The sequence below is a fragment of the Alosa sapidissima genome, chromosome 4, assembly GCF_018492685.1.
Source record: "Alosa sapidissima isolate fAloSap1 chromosome 4, fAloSap1.pri, whole genome shotgun sequence".
Taxonomy (NCBI): domain Eukaryota; kingdom Metazoa; phylum Chordata; class Actinopteri; order Clupeiformes; family Clupeidae; genus Alosa; species Alosa sapidissima.
Window position 1 is genome coordinate 1387580 of NC_055960.1, and position 19306 is coordinate 1406885.

At 39.5% G+C, this 19306-nt stretch overlaps 1 protein-coding gene across 7 annotated transcripts in view; it reads left to right on the top strand.

The window, feature by feature from the left end:
- Nucleotides 1–19306, top strand: part of usp48 (ubiquitin specific peptidase 48) — a 228428-nt gene that overhangs the window by 18247 nt on the left and 190875 nt on the right. For all 7 annotated transcript variants that reach the window (XR_006031174.1, XM_042088884.1, XM_042088885.1 and 4 more), the window contains exons 5-8: nt 438–565; nt 4536–4660; nt 5004–5112; nt 8679–8812. Coding sequence is in view for 6 of the 7 variants with exons in the window: in XM_042088884.1 (XP_041944818.1) it covers nt 438–565; nt 4536–4660; nt 5004–5112; nt 8679–8812 (496 nt within the window). In the remaining variant the exon portion in view is untranslated. The remainder of the gene's footprint in view (nt 1–437; nt 566–4535; nt 4661–5003; nt 5113–8678; nt 8813–19306) is intronic.

A 19306-nucleotide genomic window follows, 5' to 3' on the forward strand; every position in this document is an offset into this window, starting at 1 on the left:
GTGACTTCTGTGTACCGTTACACCCCTATTATGGAGGTTATGGTACCAGCCTTAAACCCAGTTTTGGTCTTTTTTAGGCTTCTACAAGATCTTAATTGCTATTATAGATATTAGGGCGGATACATATTTCTACAGCTTAAGGCTATATCTGGATACTGGAGGGGGAAGGAAGGATGCCAGGAAGGTCATTAGAATTTGATATTTGCCTTTGCTGTTTCATGTTAATTTCATGAATTTTAAAAAGTCAGAATATTCAGTAGGAACCCTATATTGGAAGGCTATCAATCAGACAACTGTTCTTCCTGGGTTTAAGTTATATTTTTTGTGACATAGCCACTTTATCTCTGAGCTGTGTATGTAAAGCCTGATTTTAGTGTAGTTAGAATGAGCAATCAGTGAAAATGGTTTAACAGAATATTTGCAACACCCCTTTGCAGAGGATGAGCCGGAGACGATATGTGAACATCTCCAGTACTTGTTTGCATTGCTGCAGAACAGCAGCAGAAGATCCATCGATCCATCGGGGCTTGTGAAAGCTTTAGGACTTAACACGGGACAACAGCAGGTATAACAGCAAAATATTCTTAAACTGCAGAGGCATTGTTGTTTTTTCCTTATCTGTCATATACAGGGGGGAGAATAAGTATTTGAACCCATGCTAAAGTTGACTAAAAAGAGGAATTTAAAATCATCTGTTAGAAATGAATCTTAATGCCTTAATTAAAAAAAATCCAACCTTTAAGGACACCAGTTTTCTTAGTGAATGAAGAATGTATCCTAAATAAATAAATGTTCTTCCTTAAATTACAGGGGCAATAAGTATTTGACTCCTATGTTAAACTCCCATAGAGGCAGGCAGATTTTATATTTTTTAAAGGCCACTTATTTCATGGATCCAGGATACTATGCATCCTGATAAAGTTCCCTTGGCCTTTGGAATTAAAATAGCCCCACATCATCACATACCCTTCACCATACCTAGAGATTGGCATGGTATGTTTTTCAGTTAGCCTATTAGCTGGTTTGATTTGCATTGAACTCAATGAGCATCAAACCAGCTAATAGGCTAACTGAAAAACACACCATGCCAATAGCATGGGTTCAAATACTTATTCTCCCCACTGTATTGAGTAAATAATTCCCCTGTGTTTAGTAGTCTATACCTTAAACAACATTATGCATTTTTGTATCAGCACATACATGTTCAGGGAAAGGAAAATGTGTGTACATGTAGCAAGTGTTCTTTTGAAGGGGCTATGTTAATTCTGTAGAATTCAAGTTGTCTTGAACGCACAATTAAGTTGGTGATGGCACTCATCCTTTGACTTGCATTGTATTGATGTAGTGCTTTTGGAGGCAGTAGAGGATTGTGGTGTTACAATAGAGAATGGTCTTGACATTAACCAAGTTGCCATGTAAGGCATAACAGCCGCTGATGTGTCCCGATATCAGTAGCGGCTCCTGGCTGGGCAGAGTCTGATGATCAAGTTTAGAAGAAAAAATATTGCCATAGTTCCAGGTCCCCGGCAGCTGGACGCACACTAAGGGCGGTCCATGGAGATTTTGTTAATTTTTACGGCTCTTTCTTTCTATGGCTAGGCTATGAGCGAAATCTGGGGAATGGAATCCCATAATGTTACCACTTGCGGTCAAAACACCGATTTGTTCATGCATTATTAACCTATGGTTAGCCTACTTAATGTTATTTTATTCATACGCAGTGAAGTTAAAAATGTTGAGATATTTGAGACAAATAAAAGCTACAAGGTAGGTAGGCCTAATGGTAATCAGCTCATTAGCCCAGATCAGTGGAGAACTACTTAGGGGGAAAAACTCAAGAGGAAAACAAATTAACCGAGAATTCGTTGCGAAATCAAGAATCGTGAAGCGTAGGCTTCACGCCACCTTACACCACTCAGCTCTCATAGTCAAGTTCAAGTTGTTTATTGTCATGTAGGCCTGCTTATAAAATAATTTATAAATAACAAAATTATTGTGTTAAAGAGCCAGATCAACTTTAAAGAGTACATTTGCGAGAGAGCTCCTTGGGGAATGATTTGGAAAATTTGAGGAAGCTTGAACTATCAAATAGGATGGCGGCAGACAAATGGCCAGTGAATGAAAATCTGTCTGTGGCGGTAACTATGATTGTCACACACTTCATAGGCAATTTGCGCAAAGTTAGAAGCGGCCCTGCGCCTATCCTGGACACCGGTATGTTTTGCACAAAGGCACGGGACATCACGTAGGCCTATCTTTCTCATGTTGGCCACAAACTTGTCTGTAACCCTGTGTGCCTCCACTGCATCAATTGCTCTTTTCTGCAGCTGTGCATAGAGCACATCTACACAGGGCATGATCTTGTAGAACAGGTCTAAAAGGAATAAAAACTCTAATAGCTAAGAGATCTAAGAGCATTCGAGAAAACCCTTTAGCCTCTCTAACTGAGATTGTATCAACATCTCCAGATGTTTCAATTATTTCGAAACACTCCAAAATAAGCTTTTAAATCTTTTCGGAGATCTTGTGAAAAAAGCGTACCATAAACCATTAAGATCCGAGAAGAAGACACCCACTGAGGATGCTGCTGACGCAGTCTTTTCCATCACCAGGTTCAATTGATGTGCATAGCAATTAGGGTAGCCTACACATCTTGCACTTTCTTACGCACTCCACCAGATGCTCCTCTCATGACACTAGCCCAATCAAATGTCAGCCTTACTTTATCTGTGTCACTCTCAGGTGAACAAACTATACCAAGCTGCCCCAAAAGCACGGTTGAGATCGATTATGCATTCGTCTGCCCATCAATGGATTTAAAACAGAAAAATCATTCTTGCACAGTGTTCGCAGATGTAGGCTAAACACTACAACTAATTGGCAGTGGGTGGACACGTCTGTAGTCTCCTCTGCTTGCACAGATCAGATCAAATCAGTTATGATATGATCCTGCATTACATCAAACATGCAATCCAGTAACTCATTTTGAATGGTCTTGGAAGTACATTTGAACATGATTTCGCACTTACACTGTAGCCCCTTATCAAGTTGTGCTGCAATATTAGCTTTCCCCAGCATGGCTAATTTGCACAACTCAGATGCTAGCCTCATGTTTTTTGCCTTCTCTGAAAATGTCAGTGGTGTTCATGTCACCCACACCTACACTAGCCTACTCCAAACATCCCCTTGTCCCCCAGAAGATCGGAAAAGCAGGCATGGAAAACAAAACATTTTATTGCGTTCAGGACAACCAGAGCTTCTTATCAGACATAGGCCTACCACGAACGTGAACATGTCCGATTAAATGACCGACTCTTGTCCTTTGTTTGTTGGTATACGATGTTAATGTCGGACTGATCAGGTCCTATGTCTGGATAGCTAATTTAACTACAAACTCAAGTCTTTCGAATGAGTTCTTTAAGAGAAACTCCACACTATTGCACACACGCTGTTCACTCGCATTTTTCAACTGTCTGTCTGACCTCACAAACTTTGTGCGGACTAATACAGTAGGCATATTACAGTAAGTTCTGACGTCGTATAGGGTGGGCAGTGGCATGATCTGCGCACCCGACCCTCTACTAACCGCGCTCTAGTTGCAGTTCCATTATCGGTCGACAGATTTACATAGACAAACAGCAGGCGCTGTTCAATTTCTTCAGGGCAGTGACGTCACTGCCCTACAAGAAATTAAATGTAACGTTACAGTAGGCCTACAACAACTACGGATATGACCAACGAGATGTTTGCGATCTTTTCGAAATTTCTTTGCAAATCATACAAAAATGTAACATGATTGAGTACTTTGCCACTGATTACAATAATAAACAAACAACATTTTATTTAAAAAAAATTTTTTGTGGATCTACTTTTCTAGTGGATAATTCTTTAGTAGTGCTCTGCCCCTCCTGCCCAAGTGAACGAGCCGCGCCTGCCCGATATACAGAATTAATGAACGAGGCAGTTGCAAAGATCTTCACGATGCGCAGTCGAGGCCGTTAGCCTGCTTATCCCCTAGTTGCCACTTTATAGGCAATAGGCATGCCTTTATACTGTAGAACGCAAAGGAAACAAGCGGTTGAGTTTAAAAAGAAGCTGACTTGTTCAGTTTGTTGTAATACTCCCTTTGGTCCTGACAGTGATAATAGTGGGCAGTTACTTTGTTTACACATGATTCCATTGTTGCTAAGCCTGCTTCCAGGCTTAACTGTAGTTAGCTTAACTGTATGGTTGTTACTATTCAATTAGAATTGATATGGAATGTTGATTAAACTTCTTTTTTGCCAGATCTATTTAATATGTGTCCCGTTATACAGAATTAATAGCCACCCTTCCAGCCAATCAGAAAAGTCTCTGAAAAATCTCTCTGGGTGATAAATCTAGGAAACACATTCTTCACACATCCACAAACTAAGTACAAAATCAGTAGTTTTCGACTACAAACATTTGTGCCCCATCAAGAACAAGGAGACTAGCGTATAGTCTACCTTACACCGTACAGTTCTGTCCAGCCTCTGCCCTTCTTTTTCATATAGGATGCACAAGAATTCTCCAAGCTATTCCTCTCCCTCCTGGAAGACATCCTCTCAAAACAGAAGAACCCAAGCCTCCAGAATGTCATTCAGCAGCAGTTCAGTGGAATGATTTCCTATGTCACAGTGTAAGACATATGCTTCTTTAGAGGGGGATTTTTAAGGGTCCAAGATTAGTTTGCAACATGTCCAAATATGCAACCTAAATGGAAGACGTTTTTTTGATTCAGTTTAATTGTGTATGATATTGAGAACATTGTTGACTGAACAGATTTCCTTAAGCTACAGCCTTGTGCTTTCTCAATGTCTCAGACATAAAATTTAACTTGGATGTTTTAGGCTACATGTCCTTATGCTTATACAATCACAGTTTTGATGTTTCACTTTGGTGCTTTTTTTCTTGTGGGTGTTGTGTGCGATATATCTGAAGTATCAAGAACTTCCTTGACTTTTTTTCCTGTCTTGGCACAGATGTGACCAGTGTGGTCGGTCATCTTCCCTACCCTCCCGATTCTACGAATTGGAACTTAATATTCAAGGACACAAAAATCTCACAGAGTGTCTCACAGAGTTCTTAAAGGTAAACATGTTTCGTGAATGTAGAAATGAAAATGTTTCTGGGAGAATGTTTATGGGTTGAGTCCTTGCTTTCACATGTCATGTGGCCTTGCAGAGTGCAATGTGCAATCTAGTTTAAAATAAGTAGGTGCCCGTGAATCCTGCGGTAATGAATCAAGCAAAAATATATGCGTGTGTGGGTTGGTGGGGGTGGGGGGCGGGGGGGGGGGCAACATTGGAAAATAGATAATTGCATCCACTTTGAATGTTTTGGATGACTTCAGTGTTTCACCGACAATTTTTCAACAGTGGTGCTGTTAGTTGCAGAAAGTTGATAACCCAGCTAAGCTACGGGGTCCTGGGGCCATGGTGCCCCTTAAAAACATTTAGATGATCTTAGCTGAAATATGTGGAAAGAAATGGACAGATTGAGACTTAGAAATATGACATTTACCATTTGAGGCAAAAAGATGCCAATTACAAACTATAATTGTTGCAGAACATGAACGGGTCACAAAAACCTTGGTATAATTTTAGACAGGATTAGATAGGGTCCTTTGTGTTAATTTTCAGCCTTTACATTAAAGGGATATTCCGAGGGTTCCTACGGAGTATGGAAAACCTGGAAAAGTATGGAATTTAATTTTAGTAATTTCCAGGTCTGGATAAGTATGGAAAAAAGAAACAAGGGTATGGAGAAATATTTGTGTTTCCAGACTATTGCATCTACAGTACTAATCACTTCACTCAGGTCATAATGAACCATTCCTACTGTTGTGTAGCTTAATCAAGATACAATCGAATGGGGGTCCTCAGAAAAAAATCTCTCCCACAAGGGGACCCTGGTACCAAATCGAGAACCCCTGTTCTATGCACGTGCCCTATACCATTGTGCACTGGTATGTTTGCGTAGCAAAACACTGGTAGACTTTTTTGATTTTGTAAAAGTTACCAAGACATGGATACTGCATTATCTGACAAACTGTTATTGCAAACAAATAATACAGTTTACGGTGATTTCTGAGGCCTCTACCAGCAGTGCACTAGTCTCCAACATATGTAGGCTATGCTGACAGAGAGCTAAAAATGTGAGTGCACCTTCCAACACGGCACTTCCCCAATGAAAAGTATCCAACAATTTGAGTATGGAAAAAGTATGGAATTTTGAAATGGAAAATGTGTAGGAACCCTGTATTCCACCATTTTGGGAATTACACTCATTTTCCACCTCCCCTTGAGTTAAACAATTGATTTTTACCTTTCTCAAGTTCATCCAGCCGTTCTCTGAGTCTGGCGATACCACTTTTAGCTCGCGCTTAGCATTGATCATTGAATCGCATTAGACCATTAGCATCACGCCTGCTAACATCACGTTTAAAAGTGACTAAGATTTCCGGTAATTTTCCTATTTAAAACTTGTCTCCTCAAGTTAGAAATTGTAATAAGACCAACAGAAAATTATACTTGGCGATTTTCTAGGCTGATTTGACATGGAACTATACTCGCATTCCAGCGTAATAATCAAGGAACACCATGGGCGCAATCTTAGTCACTTTTAAATGTGATGCTAGCAGGCGAGATGGCCAATGATTCGCATGTCCTGCCACTCTCTTTCGGCAGCTATAGAATCACTCCGTATTTTGTACATACGCTCTGGAGAAAGTTTTTGTCGCTACACGAATGTCTCTCAAGGAGGGAGTTCTCCTTTCTTCTTTCGTAGCATTTGCAGTCAAAGTTACTGATTTTCTCCATTTTCATTTCCAGGTAGAACCAGGGTCGCTGTATATTAAGTAGCCATGTGTATCGCTTGTAACGTGCAGCTGATTGGCCGAAAAAATAACAAAAGCACATCAATGGCCAACTGCAGTTCAGTATGGAAATTAGCTAACACGCCCCAGCACAAAGAGAGAGGCAGATTTTTTGCCAAAACTATACAGTTTCAACGACAAAATGTATACTGTTAAGGCAACCATACTGTTATCTGAAACATGGAGTGGCTTCTTCATGACTTCAACTTGCACATTCTGCAAAAAAACAAAAATCACTAATTTGAAAAAAAAAAGCTTAAATTGTGTTTTGCTTAAATTGTGTTTTGCTACGTTAGCCTCAAAATGTATTATTATTATTAGTAGTAGTATTTTCTTCTCTATTATTGTGTTAAATGTTTCAAATGTAAAGCACTCTGAACTGCATTCTGTGTATGAAAGGTGCTATACAAATAAAGCTTATTATTATTATTATTATTATTATTATTATTATTATTGTTATTATTCATGTCCACACCTTTTAAATAACAATCAGATTTTGAGACAGCAATGGTTCTTTGCCATCACTCGGGCCTTGTGCTCCTTCCAGATTTTTTGACTGATTCAGGTTTGGGTTCTGGCTGGGCCACTCTAAAATGTTGGTATTGTTTCTTCACCATTTATTTTCCACTTTGGCTGCATATTTCAGATCATTGTCTTGTTTAAAGCTGCAGTTGGCAAGATTTTTTTGATCCTATTCACTGAAACCGACACTATGCTCCGACAGAACAACATAAATCAGCCGGATAAAAACCTGCACTTCTATCTCCACTTAGAGCCTGTTATTTGTTTTGCAAAAATCCACAGCTCCCGGTTCTTCTGGTCCAATCAGAGCAGGGCTGTGTGAGAGCTGACTATCAATCACAGTCTGGTGCAGTCTGGTGCGCACTGACGAGCACAAACTCAGTGAGAAGGTGCTCGATGGTAGTGGGGCAGGGGCATGAGAGTTGTAAACATTCAGCATTTTGGCTCAATCCCCTCAATCTGTCAGACTTGCCAACTGCAGCTTTAAAGGTCTGATGCTGAGGCCATGGTTCCCTGATCAGTGCCTGAGGTTTTCCTTCACAATCTTTTTTTCTCATGATGCCATTTACTTGAGGCCCTAAAAACACCCCAAACTAATGCATTTGAGTGTGGTAGTGTCATTTACAGCCAGAACAAACATATCGGTCAAGAGAAAATCAACATTAAATTGATTTTTGCTAGGGGTCAGAATAATTTTGGGTTTAGCTGCACATTTTTAACAAAGACTCATGTGCCACAATTGTTGGCATCCCTAGAAAATATTTTTCAGATTTATATTCAGCTACTTATGTTAATCAGTGTGTTTGTGAACTTTTATTAGTAAACCAGGATTTCCTTTTTCACTAAGGTATGAATGTAAAATGATAGAGGTAAAATAACATAATTATTTTTCAACATGGAGGAATAGTCTCAATTCCCATTCCCAATGGTCTCACTGTTATCATTATGATATATTGCCAAAAAACAATATTCCTCTTCACTCAACTTTCCAGGGATCTAAATAAATATAGAGGGCACTGCAATTCTTAAGGGTAAGCAGCTACACTTCTATGTTTAAAGGGAAATTGTAATTAAGTGGCTCATCATTTTCATGAGTAGGAGTATGAGTATATAAGCACAGATGCTGGTATCATAATTGTAGTAATAAAATGTGAAATATGAAAACCAGAAATTTTTAGTTTCTGTCCCTTTCTCTCAAGCTTGATTATTTCAGAGATGGTGTATGGCTTTGCCTCTGATGTCCTCCGGTCTTTCCTAGGAGGAGAAGCTTGATGGAGATAATTGCTACTTCTGTGAGAACTGCCAGAGTAAACAGAGTGCTACACGTCACATTAAACTCCAAAGTTTGCCTCGAACCCTTAACCTACAACTCATGCGTTTTGTCTTCGACAGGTAAGCTCTGCTTCAAACTACTACTAAATGTTTGGTGGTGTGCCATTAATAAGGTGATCTACAGTGGGTACTACTTCAAATTGTCCAGCTTCACATGTGATTCTCACGTGACCTCACGCGTGAATCACACGTCTTTTATTTATATTTCCCCAGTGAAACTGCAATGACCCAAACAACCACCAGGTGGCACTTGTGAGCAGGGTTAGGAACATCGGCTTTTGCCGCTTTGAGTCTATGCGCACCAGTATGGTACAGTATGGACCATATATTTAGCCTACCCAACATTTTTTCAGTTTCCACAATATTACCCCCTGATTAACTTTCATTTCGATGGCTGATAGGCCTACAATACGTCTCCTGCGACAGTCCCAACAGTTAAGACTATAATCAAACAATCCAAAAGTGAATTACCGGTAGGCCTAAATCCTGAAACAAACGGAAAATCTTCTGCTTTTAATATAGCCTACCGATACGCTGCTCCAAACAACATGCAGTCTCACGATAAAACTTGTTATTGTTTTTAAAGGTGTCTTTGTTAATTTATGAAGAGGCATCTGGCTGTTTTGTTTGTTTGTTTTACTTTCATTAATGGTTAAGCTCATGAAAATCCGCTTCGTTCATTGTTTTAAAGATTAACTGAACTGAAAGAATCAACATTGATAATGTGTTGATTATGACGATTAAAAATAAATGACACTAAAAAATTGAATAAAAAAAATCAATACGTAGCCTTTTTTAAGCAACACCAAAATTGCGTTTGTTAGTATTAGAACGCTGCCAGTTTCAATGACGTCACTGGCATGGTAGGACCTGAGAAGTTCTATAGGCAACAGCTGCAGCATATTATGTATACACGAAAATTAGTAATTTTAATGGCATGGGTTACACATTTGAGCCTGTGAAGGACAGGCCTGTAGTGTCTTGACTACCACTAGATGGGGGACGATCGGTTTCAGGCTCCAGCTCAACCTTCAGTAGGATCATTTGGGTGAAAATGACTGTGGGCGCTGCTGGAGCATGGACACTGGAATCTATCTGTTGCAAAGCAGTGGCGAAACGTAGGGAAAATGTTCGAGGAAGCCAATGTGACGGGAAAATATGTTTATTTATGTATATGTGTTTATTTCGGGGGGTATACATTTTGTGCAATGTATAGCGGCACAACATAGGCTACTGTAGACCTAGCCTACAGGTCATGTAGAAAACTGGACGAGGGGCGCTTGAGACAGCAACACGCACGCTGTCTCTCTGTCTCCCTCCATCCCTCACACACACACATTGCCTACTGTACATCCTCCACACAACTGCATACTCACTCACCACCACTACATTAGGCCTATGCGAAGGCTACGGTACAAATAAGCTATATAACACTCAATGTAGGCTAACGCAGTCTGGGCTACTGGCACTCGTAACAGCAACTCACACAGGCTCTCTCTCTCCCTCCCTTGAAACTGTTAAAAACTTCGTTACCCCAAGTTGACCCCAGAGACACGGAGGATACACGAGTTTTGCCGTTTATTTTAGGCTAACGTTAGTGGAGAGTTTGCAGATTTTTACCTTGTGGATGTTGATATTGCACAAGTCTCTTGGATAGCAGCTTTGCGAGTTAAACTCCCTCGCATCAACAATCTGCCCTGAGATGGTGAACAACTGGCTTCAGGGTGAGTAGAAAGGGACATTGGATTCTGTTTACAGACCCGCTGTGGTTACCAGCTAGTAAACGCATTATTATCGATCTGTGATCTCGTCGGAGTCATACTCTCTATGGTCGGAGTGCTAGCTTGTGGACTTTGACATAAGAGTGTTTCCAAGGTGTTATCTAGGTGCTATCTAACACTGCCTATCTAACACTGGACCTCATCTGAGGCTACTTCGAGATATTATTCCAAAGGGGACAGATAGGCTACTGCACTTAAAACTTTAAACGATTGAACGAACCTTCCCGGACTTTGTAATTGCGACCAGTGACTGCATTGGGTGAATGAAGCCGAAGTTGAAACTTAGGCTCCATGGCACATAGACTGTGGGCTCGCCCTTTTATGAATTGAAAAAGACTAGCTGCCCCACCGAGTTTGCGATAAAGTAAGCAAGAAAAGGGTTTTTTAAGTCAGGATATGGCGAGTCAATGGCATTTATTCGTCCAAAGTTACAGACCAGTTTCCATAGTGCACATCTTATCAATAGTTTGAATGTCGTGTGTGTTTCTGCTCATTGACAAAATAGCGTTCAGTATGATTCATGTCCAATTAATTTCCCCTGTTAAAGTGTTCGCCTTTGTTTCACTAGTTTGGTTTCATTTTGTATGAGATTTTGTGATGTAGGCTAGCCTATGATAAACGGCTTATGGTCAATATGTAACTCAGCTAGGCCTAATGTTAGTTTCCTCAGCCATGTCAGCTAGCCTCAGACTCCTTATCTGCTATGGCTGCTAGTGCTAGTTTTTTATTTTTTATTTATTTTTTTTTTATTGCAAAAATACCCGTTACATGTTATAGCAAACCATCACTTCATATACTGTTCAACATGTATATTCAATAACATACCATTCATACATACTGCTAGTGCGGAGTAGCTTACCATGCCAGTGACGTAGCCGATTGTTGAAATCCAACATGGCGGCGCCCGTGTAACAACAACAACACTTTCAACGTACAATTTTATCCCTTTTAATAAATTAAGCCATTTTAATCATTCTACCAATGAGAAGAAATAAAATACATCTGTTATATCACCTTTACAGTGGGTCCCAGTTAAAAATTGACACTTCATTCACGATCATGGTGAATGGTGAAATGTAAGTACAACTGCAGCCGCTTGGGGGCAGCATAGTCCGCTGTGGAGTTCCACGGTCGAACCAGACGGCGCATTCGACAGCAAGGGCTGTGATTGGCCGAGTTTTCAGTGCGTTTCTCTGTGTTTTTAGCAGCCCCTGCAACATGCTAGTCCACTGTAGCCTAAGCCTTGTACATAATGTTAAACATAGTTTTGGATTCAGTGGCAAGATTTCTTGATTGTACAGTGTCTGTCTCTCAGTAATGTTTTAAAATGAGAGCTTCGTCAGCTGGCAGTAGGCTACTTTGTCGGTAGTCATGAGAAGTTTGCTTGCTAACAGAACATAAATATGCTGCCCAGAAACCTTGTGAATAGTTCTGATTTTTTTTACTACACTAACGAGGTTGAAATATAGACTTTGCCTACAGCATCTCCTTAACAGTAATGTTAACAAAATGACAGCATTCATATGACAAAGAAAAACGAATTCGGTCACTCAAGACTGTGCCACAGCAACCAGTGTAGGCTACAGTCCTACCCAATAGGCCTACTCGAAGCAGATAGCGTTGTCTGACGGTCGAGTGGGTTAATGCACGTATTTCCAGAACAGGTCTGCAACTTTCAGGTAGTTCTGAGTTTGAATCTAGGCAGGAGCAGAGCCATATAAAGGCCTAGGCCTATTATCATTTTTTGCAAGGTGTTGCTCCTGGCAATACTTGTTTATAAGACGTTTGGTGATTAATTGATAGCTGTTTTTGGGACACGTTAAACGTTCTTTATAATGAGCGCATCCGGGGAGTAAAACGACTGTTACGCGCTGTTACAACTGTAGGCTACAATGATTGCAATACAAAAATATGCGCGTGTTAGTTTAGTTAGTTTTGTGATGTTTTGCACTTTTGCCTCATGTGTTTTCAGGTTTGAGGGCTTTTTTGGCAAGATTGACCTTGGTTAGACTCTGCATATGTTATTTCTCCGTATGGAAAATAAAGTCAATTTTCGACACACGTCTGTTATTAGTTCAATAACAAGTGTTGCTTGTTAAAACATGTGACTAGTGAAACTCAAATGATTTTAGAAATATTTAGCCAAAGCCAAAAAGTGTTAGAGAGAAGGAGAGACGCTGGTGCAGCTCAGATGTCTTCTTAATTTTCTTTATTCTTTAGTAAAAGGTGCAGAACATTATTAAACTTTGATTAACGTTTTGATGTTCGTTAGTCAAAAACATCGACACATCGAAATGTTAGTCAAAGTTTAATAATGTTCTGCACCTTTTACTGAAGAATAAAGAAAATTAAGAAGACATCTGAGCTGCACCGGCGTCTCTCCTCTCTAAAATATCTGTCCTGGCCTGGTTGCAACGGATTGTGGCCAAACGACAGAACCTGTGCCCTGTGCCCTGTGCTCCCCCACTGCTTGTGAAAGAAGGGGATGGGGGAGGGGGGCTTAACGTGAAAAAGCTTAATGTCACAAAACGGCAACGAGTCGTTTTAGGCTACAGGCCTTCATAATGGTAGGCTACAGGAAGTGGGGGGAGGGTATGGGATGACCAGAGCCGTCATCTATCGTCTTTCCAGGCACACAGCTCGTTATATAGCCTATCGACTGCCTTAACAGATAGGCTTTGCTCTTGGGTTTGGCCTTACAGCGAACTCAATGCTCTTGTTGCTTGCAGTTTGTTAAATAAAGCGATGCAGATTACATTATTTATTTCTGATTAATTGCGTCTTTTGATGTATTTTGCAACATTTGCTTGTTAGGCTGGGCTACTGTCAATGTCCTGTACAGGTCAATGTTCAACAATTGCTGGTGTAGGCCTAGGCTATTAATCAATTAGGGACTGTTCGTTATTGATTTAATTAAGGGGCTACCGGAGGAGTTTTGGGAGCGTTTGTCAAAAAAGACGTGACCCTCCCTCGCCAGCAAGAATTTTTTCTATGACCCTCCAAAGTGATTGAGAAAAAACGCATGACCCTCCCCAGTCCCAACAATTTATTGATGCCTTAGGCTACTGGGTCAATTTGGGAGCTTGCATGCTACGACTCCTTCCTTGAAATGCCTTGAAAAGGCTGTCGTTTGCACAATTTCACAAATAATCACCGGGACCGAAACAAACCTGTCAACTTTTCCCGGGTTTAGGCTATCGCGTATTTTAACTTTTTCCTCGCTGTCTTAGGAGGAGCTGCAGGGCCGTCGCAAGGGGATGCGAGGCCCTTGAGTGAACTTGACAGATGCAAGGCCCTTTTCACTTACGTGCATGAAATCATGCGATAGCTTACTTTACACATAGCCAAGGCTACCGTCGGTGTATTTTAATAGTAGCCTAGTCTAATAAGCGACACCAGCTTGCCTTTAAGAGGGGAAATTCAATTACATTAATTCAAATAACATTAGCTGAGTCACATATTTGGCCATATGGTGTTTATCATAGGCTACATCACGAAACCAAATAGTGTAACAAAGGCGAACACTTTAACAGGGGGAATTAATTGGGCATGAATCATTGTGCTGAATGGTATTTGTCAATGAGCAGAAACACACACGACATTCAAACTATTGATAAGATGTACTGGTCTGTATATATAGGCTAACATTGGACAAATAAATGACACTGACTCGCCATATCCTGACTCAGGAAAAAAAACATTTTCTTGCTTTGCCGCAAACTCAGCAATGAAATCATAGGCCAGTTTGCAGGTAGCCTAAAGTCTTTTTCATAGAAGGGAGAGCCCAGTCTCTCCTGTGACATGGAGGTGCGCAAATAGTTTTTAATAGCCTGTTCAACTTCGAAAAGCTTCGTTCACCCGATGCCAGTCACTGATCGCAATTTCAAAGTTCGGAAAGCTTCATCTTTTTAAGTTTTAAGTGCAGTGGCCCCTATCTGCCCCCTTTGGAATTATATTTCGAACCTATTATAAGGTCCAGTGCGTTATGTCCTGGGATTCGGATGTGCTCAAAAAGAAAAGAAAAAACACTTTTTTATAGATGGTTATGAGGAGCAATGTGAGAGAGAAATTTGATGATCATTGATCGTTGTTTTGGGACGTTAAGCCTTTTCCATAGGCGTCAGTGAAGGAGATGTGAAGGAGAAAATGACCATTTTTTTATACGAAAATATTTCTTAACTACAAAAACTCAGTGTCATTCAGACTCAACCCTCTTGTTGTTTTATTATCTTTTTCGTTGTCGTTTGAACGTTGGCAAGCAGGCTTGTTGCGGTTGCAATTTAAGTGAAATTTCTACAGTAGGCCTACAACATGCTGTTAGGCTGGGCTACTGTCATTGTACTTGTACAGGTAAATGTTCAACAATTGCTGGTGTACAGGTTATATAATCAATTAGCTAAATCATTTGCTGTCAGCTGTTTAAACATTTTTTCATGCTACATTCAAACGCAAAAGGTGCTTTGATATATTTTTCGTTTGAACGTCGGCAAGCAGGCATGCTTTGGTTGCAATGAATGAGGATAATTGCTTTTTTTTGCATTATTTTGAATATGACTCGCTCCAGTCTCAACAGCACGTACTTTTTCCACACGCTAAGTTCTAACACACATAGGCCTATCCCCTCTCGCTTTCTCTCTCTCCATCCCTGCACACGGTGCTTTCTTAAAGGAGCTGCACCATTTTACAACAATTGCATCTACATTTTCATATTAGAATGTTTTGTCAAGTGTAAGCTTAAACTACCGTGATCAATTTAAGTTCCCGTGCCCCCGCTGCGTCATGGAAGCAGTAAGTCAGTCGCATCAAAAATAGTAGTGGCACCCAAGTGACACCTTGTGGTTGTTTGTGTCAACTGCAGTTTGTGCCATTTCTGCTGAGAAAATGGGGTGCGTGATTCATGAAGGAACCCGTCCAAACTTCACGGGGACCCACTGTACTTCAAATTCCAGTTCAGTTCATCTTTAAGTAACATTGTTTGTTGCTTCTACACACATCATCTCCAGTGGTTCAGTTTTACTTCCGCAGACGCACACATACATTGAATGAGCGCTGACACCACTACCCCCTAATTGCATGTCTCTTTATTTGATAACACTAAATTAAAAATATTTTCTAATCAGGAAAATGTTTAGGTTCTTTTTCTTTCGGTCCGCAGTTCCATAATGGGCTACCATTCAATTGTGCCGTGAATTATCCGCGGCAATCTCCTCTAGGAGGAGGCCTTAAGCCTGCAGATTATAGACAGAGAAACTTTGTACAAGGAAAATGACAAGTGTGTTAGTGCGCTTCGGGGCCGCACCCTCACTTCCAACGCCACTGTCAAGAGGCCAGTGGCTACCCCACTTTTCAATATCAATATGTTTCCACTGTGGTAACTCTACACAAAACATATTGATCTCAATGGTGCATTTTGCCCATGTTCAGGGTGGAAAATAAAAAAGTAAGATTCGCATGAGACAAGTCAAATTGGTGTCTTTAAAAAGAAGGGACCATGGAGAGTGAAGGAAACCATATAAAACTAGAAAATGTAATTCCAGGGAATTACGAGTGCATGAAAATGAAGCTAGGACAGACATGGCATAGCTAAATAAAAAGTTGATAGTTTAGACGTAGACAGTTTTAAAGTTGAATGTAGATAGTTTAACAGTTGTTAATAGACAGATAGTTTAATAGACAGATAGTTTAATGAATGTTGAAAGTTTAAAAGTTATATGGAGATAGTTTAAAGGTTGTTGACATACTGATAGTTTAATGTGTGTTGGTAGACAAATAGTTTAAAGGCTCTATATAGGTAGAGTTGACAATAACTGACAGTTGGAATGGCTCTTATGTTTGCTAGCAGTTATGCTAACAAAGCTAACTAGAAATGTAATTCCAAGGAATTACCAGTGCATGAAAATGCTAAAGTTGTGATGTAAAATATCATGTATAGTTAAAATAGATAATACAGAGATGGTTACTACGGTGATGCTAGGATAGACATGGTGGTTGCATAGCTTAATAAAAGTTGATAGTTTAAAAGTAGACTGTTTAAAAGCTGAATGTAGATAGTTTAAAAGTTGTTGATAGACAGTAGATAGTTTAAAAGTTGTTGATAGACAGCTAGTTTAATAGATAGTTTAATGATAGTTTAAAAGTAGACCGTTTAAAAGTTGAAGGTAAATAGTTTAAAAGTTGTTGACAGAATGGAAGTTTAATGTATGTTGATATTTAAATAGTTTAATGGCTGTGTATAGGTAGATATTTGACGATAACTGAAAGTTGGAATGGCTCTAATGTTTGCTAGCAGTTATGCTAAGATTTTTAACGTTGCTAACCATACTACTTAGCTAATGTTTTATAGCAGTGCTAGCAATGCTAACATGCTACTTAGCTAACGTTTTCTAGCAGTTTTGTTAAACATGTTAGCAATGCTAACTATGTTAACCATGCTACTTAGCTAACTTAACTAACGTTTTCTAGCAGTTTTGGTAAACATGCTAACTATGCTAGCAATGTTAACTATGTTAACCTTGTGACTTAGCTAACCTAGCTAATCATTTTTAGTAGTTATGCTAACTAGCATGATAACAATGCTAACTATGTTAACCATGCTAACTAGCTACAGTGGGTAGGAGTCATAGTTGATGACAAGTGTTGACATAGTTGATGACAAGTTAAAAGTTGTTGATAGACAGCTAGTTTAATAGATTTGTTTCATAATAGTTTAAAAGTAGACTGTTTAAAAGTTGAATGTATATAGTTTAAAAGTTTAAAAGTTGAATGTAGATAGTTTAAACGTTGTTGATAGACAGCTAGTTTAATAGATAGATAGTTTAATGATAGTTTAAAAGTAGACCGTTTAAAAGTTGAATGTAAAAAGTTCAGTAGTTTAATGGGTTACATTGTTTAACAGTGGATTATTGTAGTGAGGACTTTTATTTTGAAACAATTTTGGGCAGAGGAAACAGTTGAATAGGATGTGTAGTCTTAATTGACCCAGATTGTATGCTTAAAGCCTGAGGCTGCAGGTGGCCTGAACACCTGCCATAGGATTCTAATTGCTTAATGGCCGTATTATGATGTCATAATCGGCCATGTTAAGTCTATGGGGATTTTTAAAAAGTTTTTCTTTAATAGTTTAAAAAGTATAAAAGTTTCAAAGTTGAAAAGACATAGCAACCCGATCTGTTTGAAGACCCACGTTACAAAGTTTGAATGAAGTTTCTAAGTTAAAGTTAAGAGAAATTGCGTGCGGAAAAAGTGGTAAGCGGAATAATAATAATTTTCATGCACTGTAATTATTTTGACCAAGTTACTTAGTTAACTTAGCTCATGTTTTCTAGCAGCTTTGGAAAAAATGCTAACAAGCTAACTATGCTAACCATGTGACTTAGCTAACTTAGCTAATCATTACAGTGCATGAAAATGCACTGTACTGTTCTTCCTAGGCAACTTCTTCTTCTTATTATTCCGCTTACCACTTTTTCCGTACGCAATTTCTCTTGAACAGTTTAACTTAGAAACTTCATTCAAACTTTAGCCCAGCCAAAAACTCAATAAAATTTTGATCAACTTTGAGGGACAGCTATGACCATGCAGGATCATCCAGACCAAATGTGACGATTTTGCTACCTACTATTCCTATTTATGTACCAGCATGCAAAATTACCTCCTACATGGTTTAGTTCTTGTGCTATGGGCTTGTGAACTTTGACAAAAAAAAGAGGCCGAACAAAATCGACACCCCCCTCCCCCTGTAAGTATTGATCTTACATAAAAGTCATTTTACAGTGTGTCTCCTGGATAACATGGGTACACCTGGTAATTTTTTCAGATTTTTTTGAGACCTTGCGTGGGCCCTGGTTGAATTGATGTGGAATGACCCCATTTTGTCGGGGAATGACCCCATTGCGTTTGTGTGTTTTCTGGAGCATCCTATAATCCAACTTGATCTAACTATACTGTACATCATCTGATTTAAATATTTACAGTTATCAAGGCTATTTAACATTCAGCATTTATTTTCTATTTGGCCTGTTATGAAATCATGCACTGAACAATTTAATCACAGCTCAACTTTAAGAAACTTAATATGCATGCTTAGCATTTTTTAAAACTACATTGGAAAAACTTTGGTTTTAATATTTACAGTTATCTAAGCGATATTGATAACATTTATTTTGTATTTGGCCTCATCATGTATGACCAGTGTCGTGTGTAACATGTTACAAAGTAACGAATTACAGTAACGTAACAACTTTTTCGAGTAAAAAGTAGTGTAACGCACTACTACTGAAAATTTGGTAACGTAACGTAGTTCCTTTTTTATATCGGTGCAACGTTACTTTTCCCAGGGACAGATTTGACAGTGACTCTCAGCTGCACGCTTGCGCAATAGGCACAAGCTCCACACGGCAGCCTACGTGACAGAGGCTGGTAGCATGAAGTGCAATCATAGCTCCACACGGTACGTGACAGAGGCTGGTGGCAATGAAGAGCAATCATAGCAAGCGAGACGCAGCCAACGCTAAAATCTGAGGAATGGAGGTAATTCACATTACTTCGAACTCGTTGAAACTAAGGGGAGGAATGTGAGTGTTAGTTTTTAGCCTACACTGTGCCCTGATTTTGTACACTGCTGTTAACTCTTATTGATACGATTTGCACTAGCCTTGAACCAAATTTCGGAGGAGCGCCTGTTTAATGAAAGAGTATAAGGCTATAAAATAACCCCTCATATATTTTGTGTTCACCTATATGCCTAAGATGTATCGAGGCTATGTTATATGAT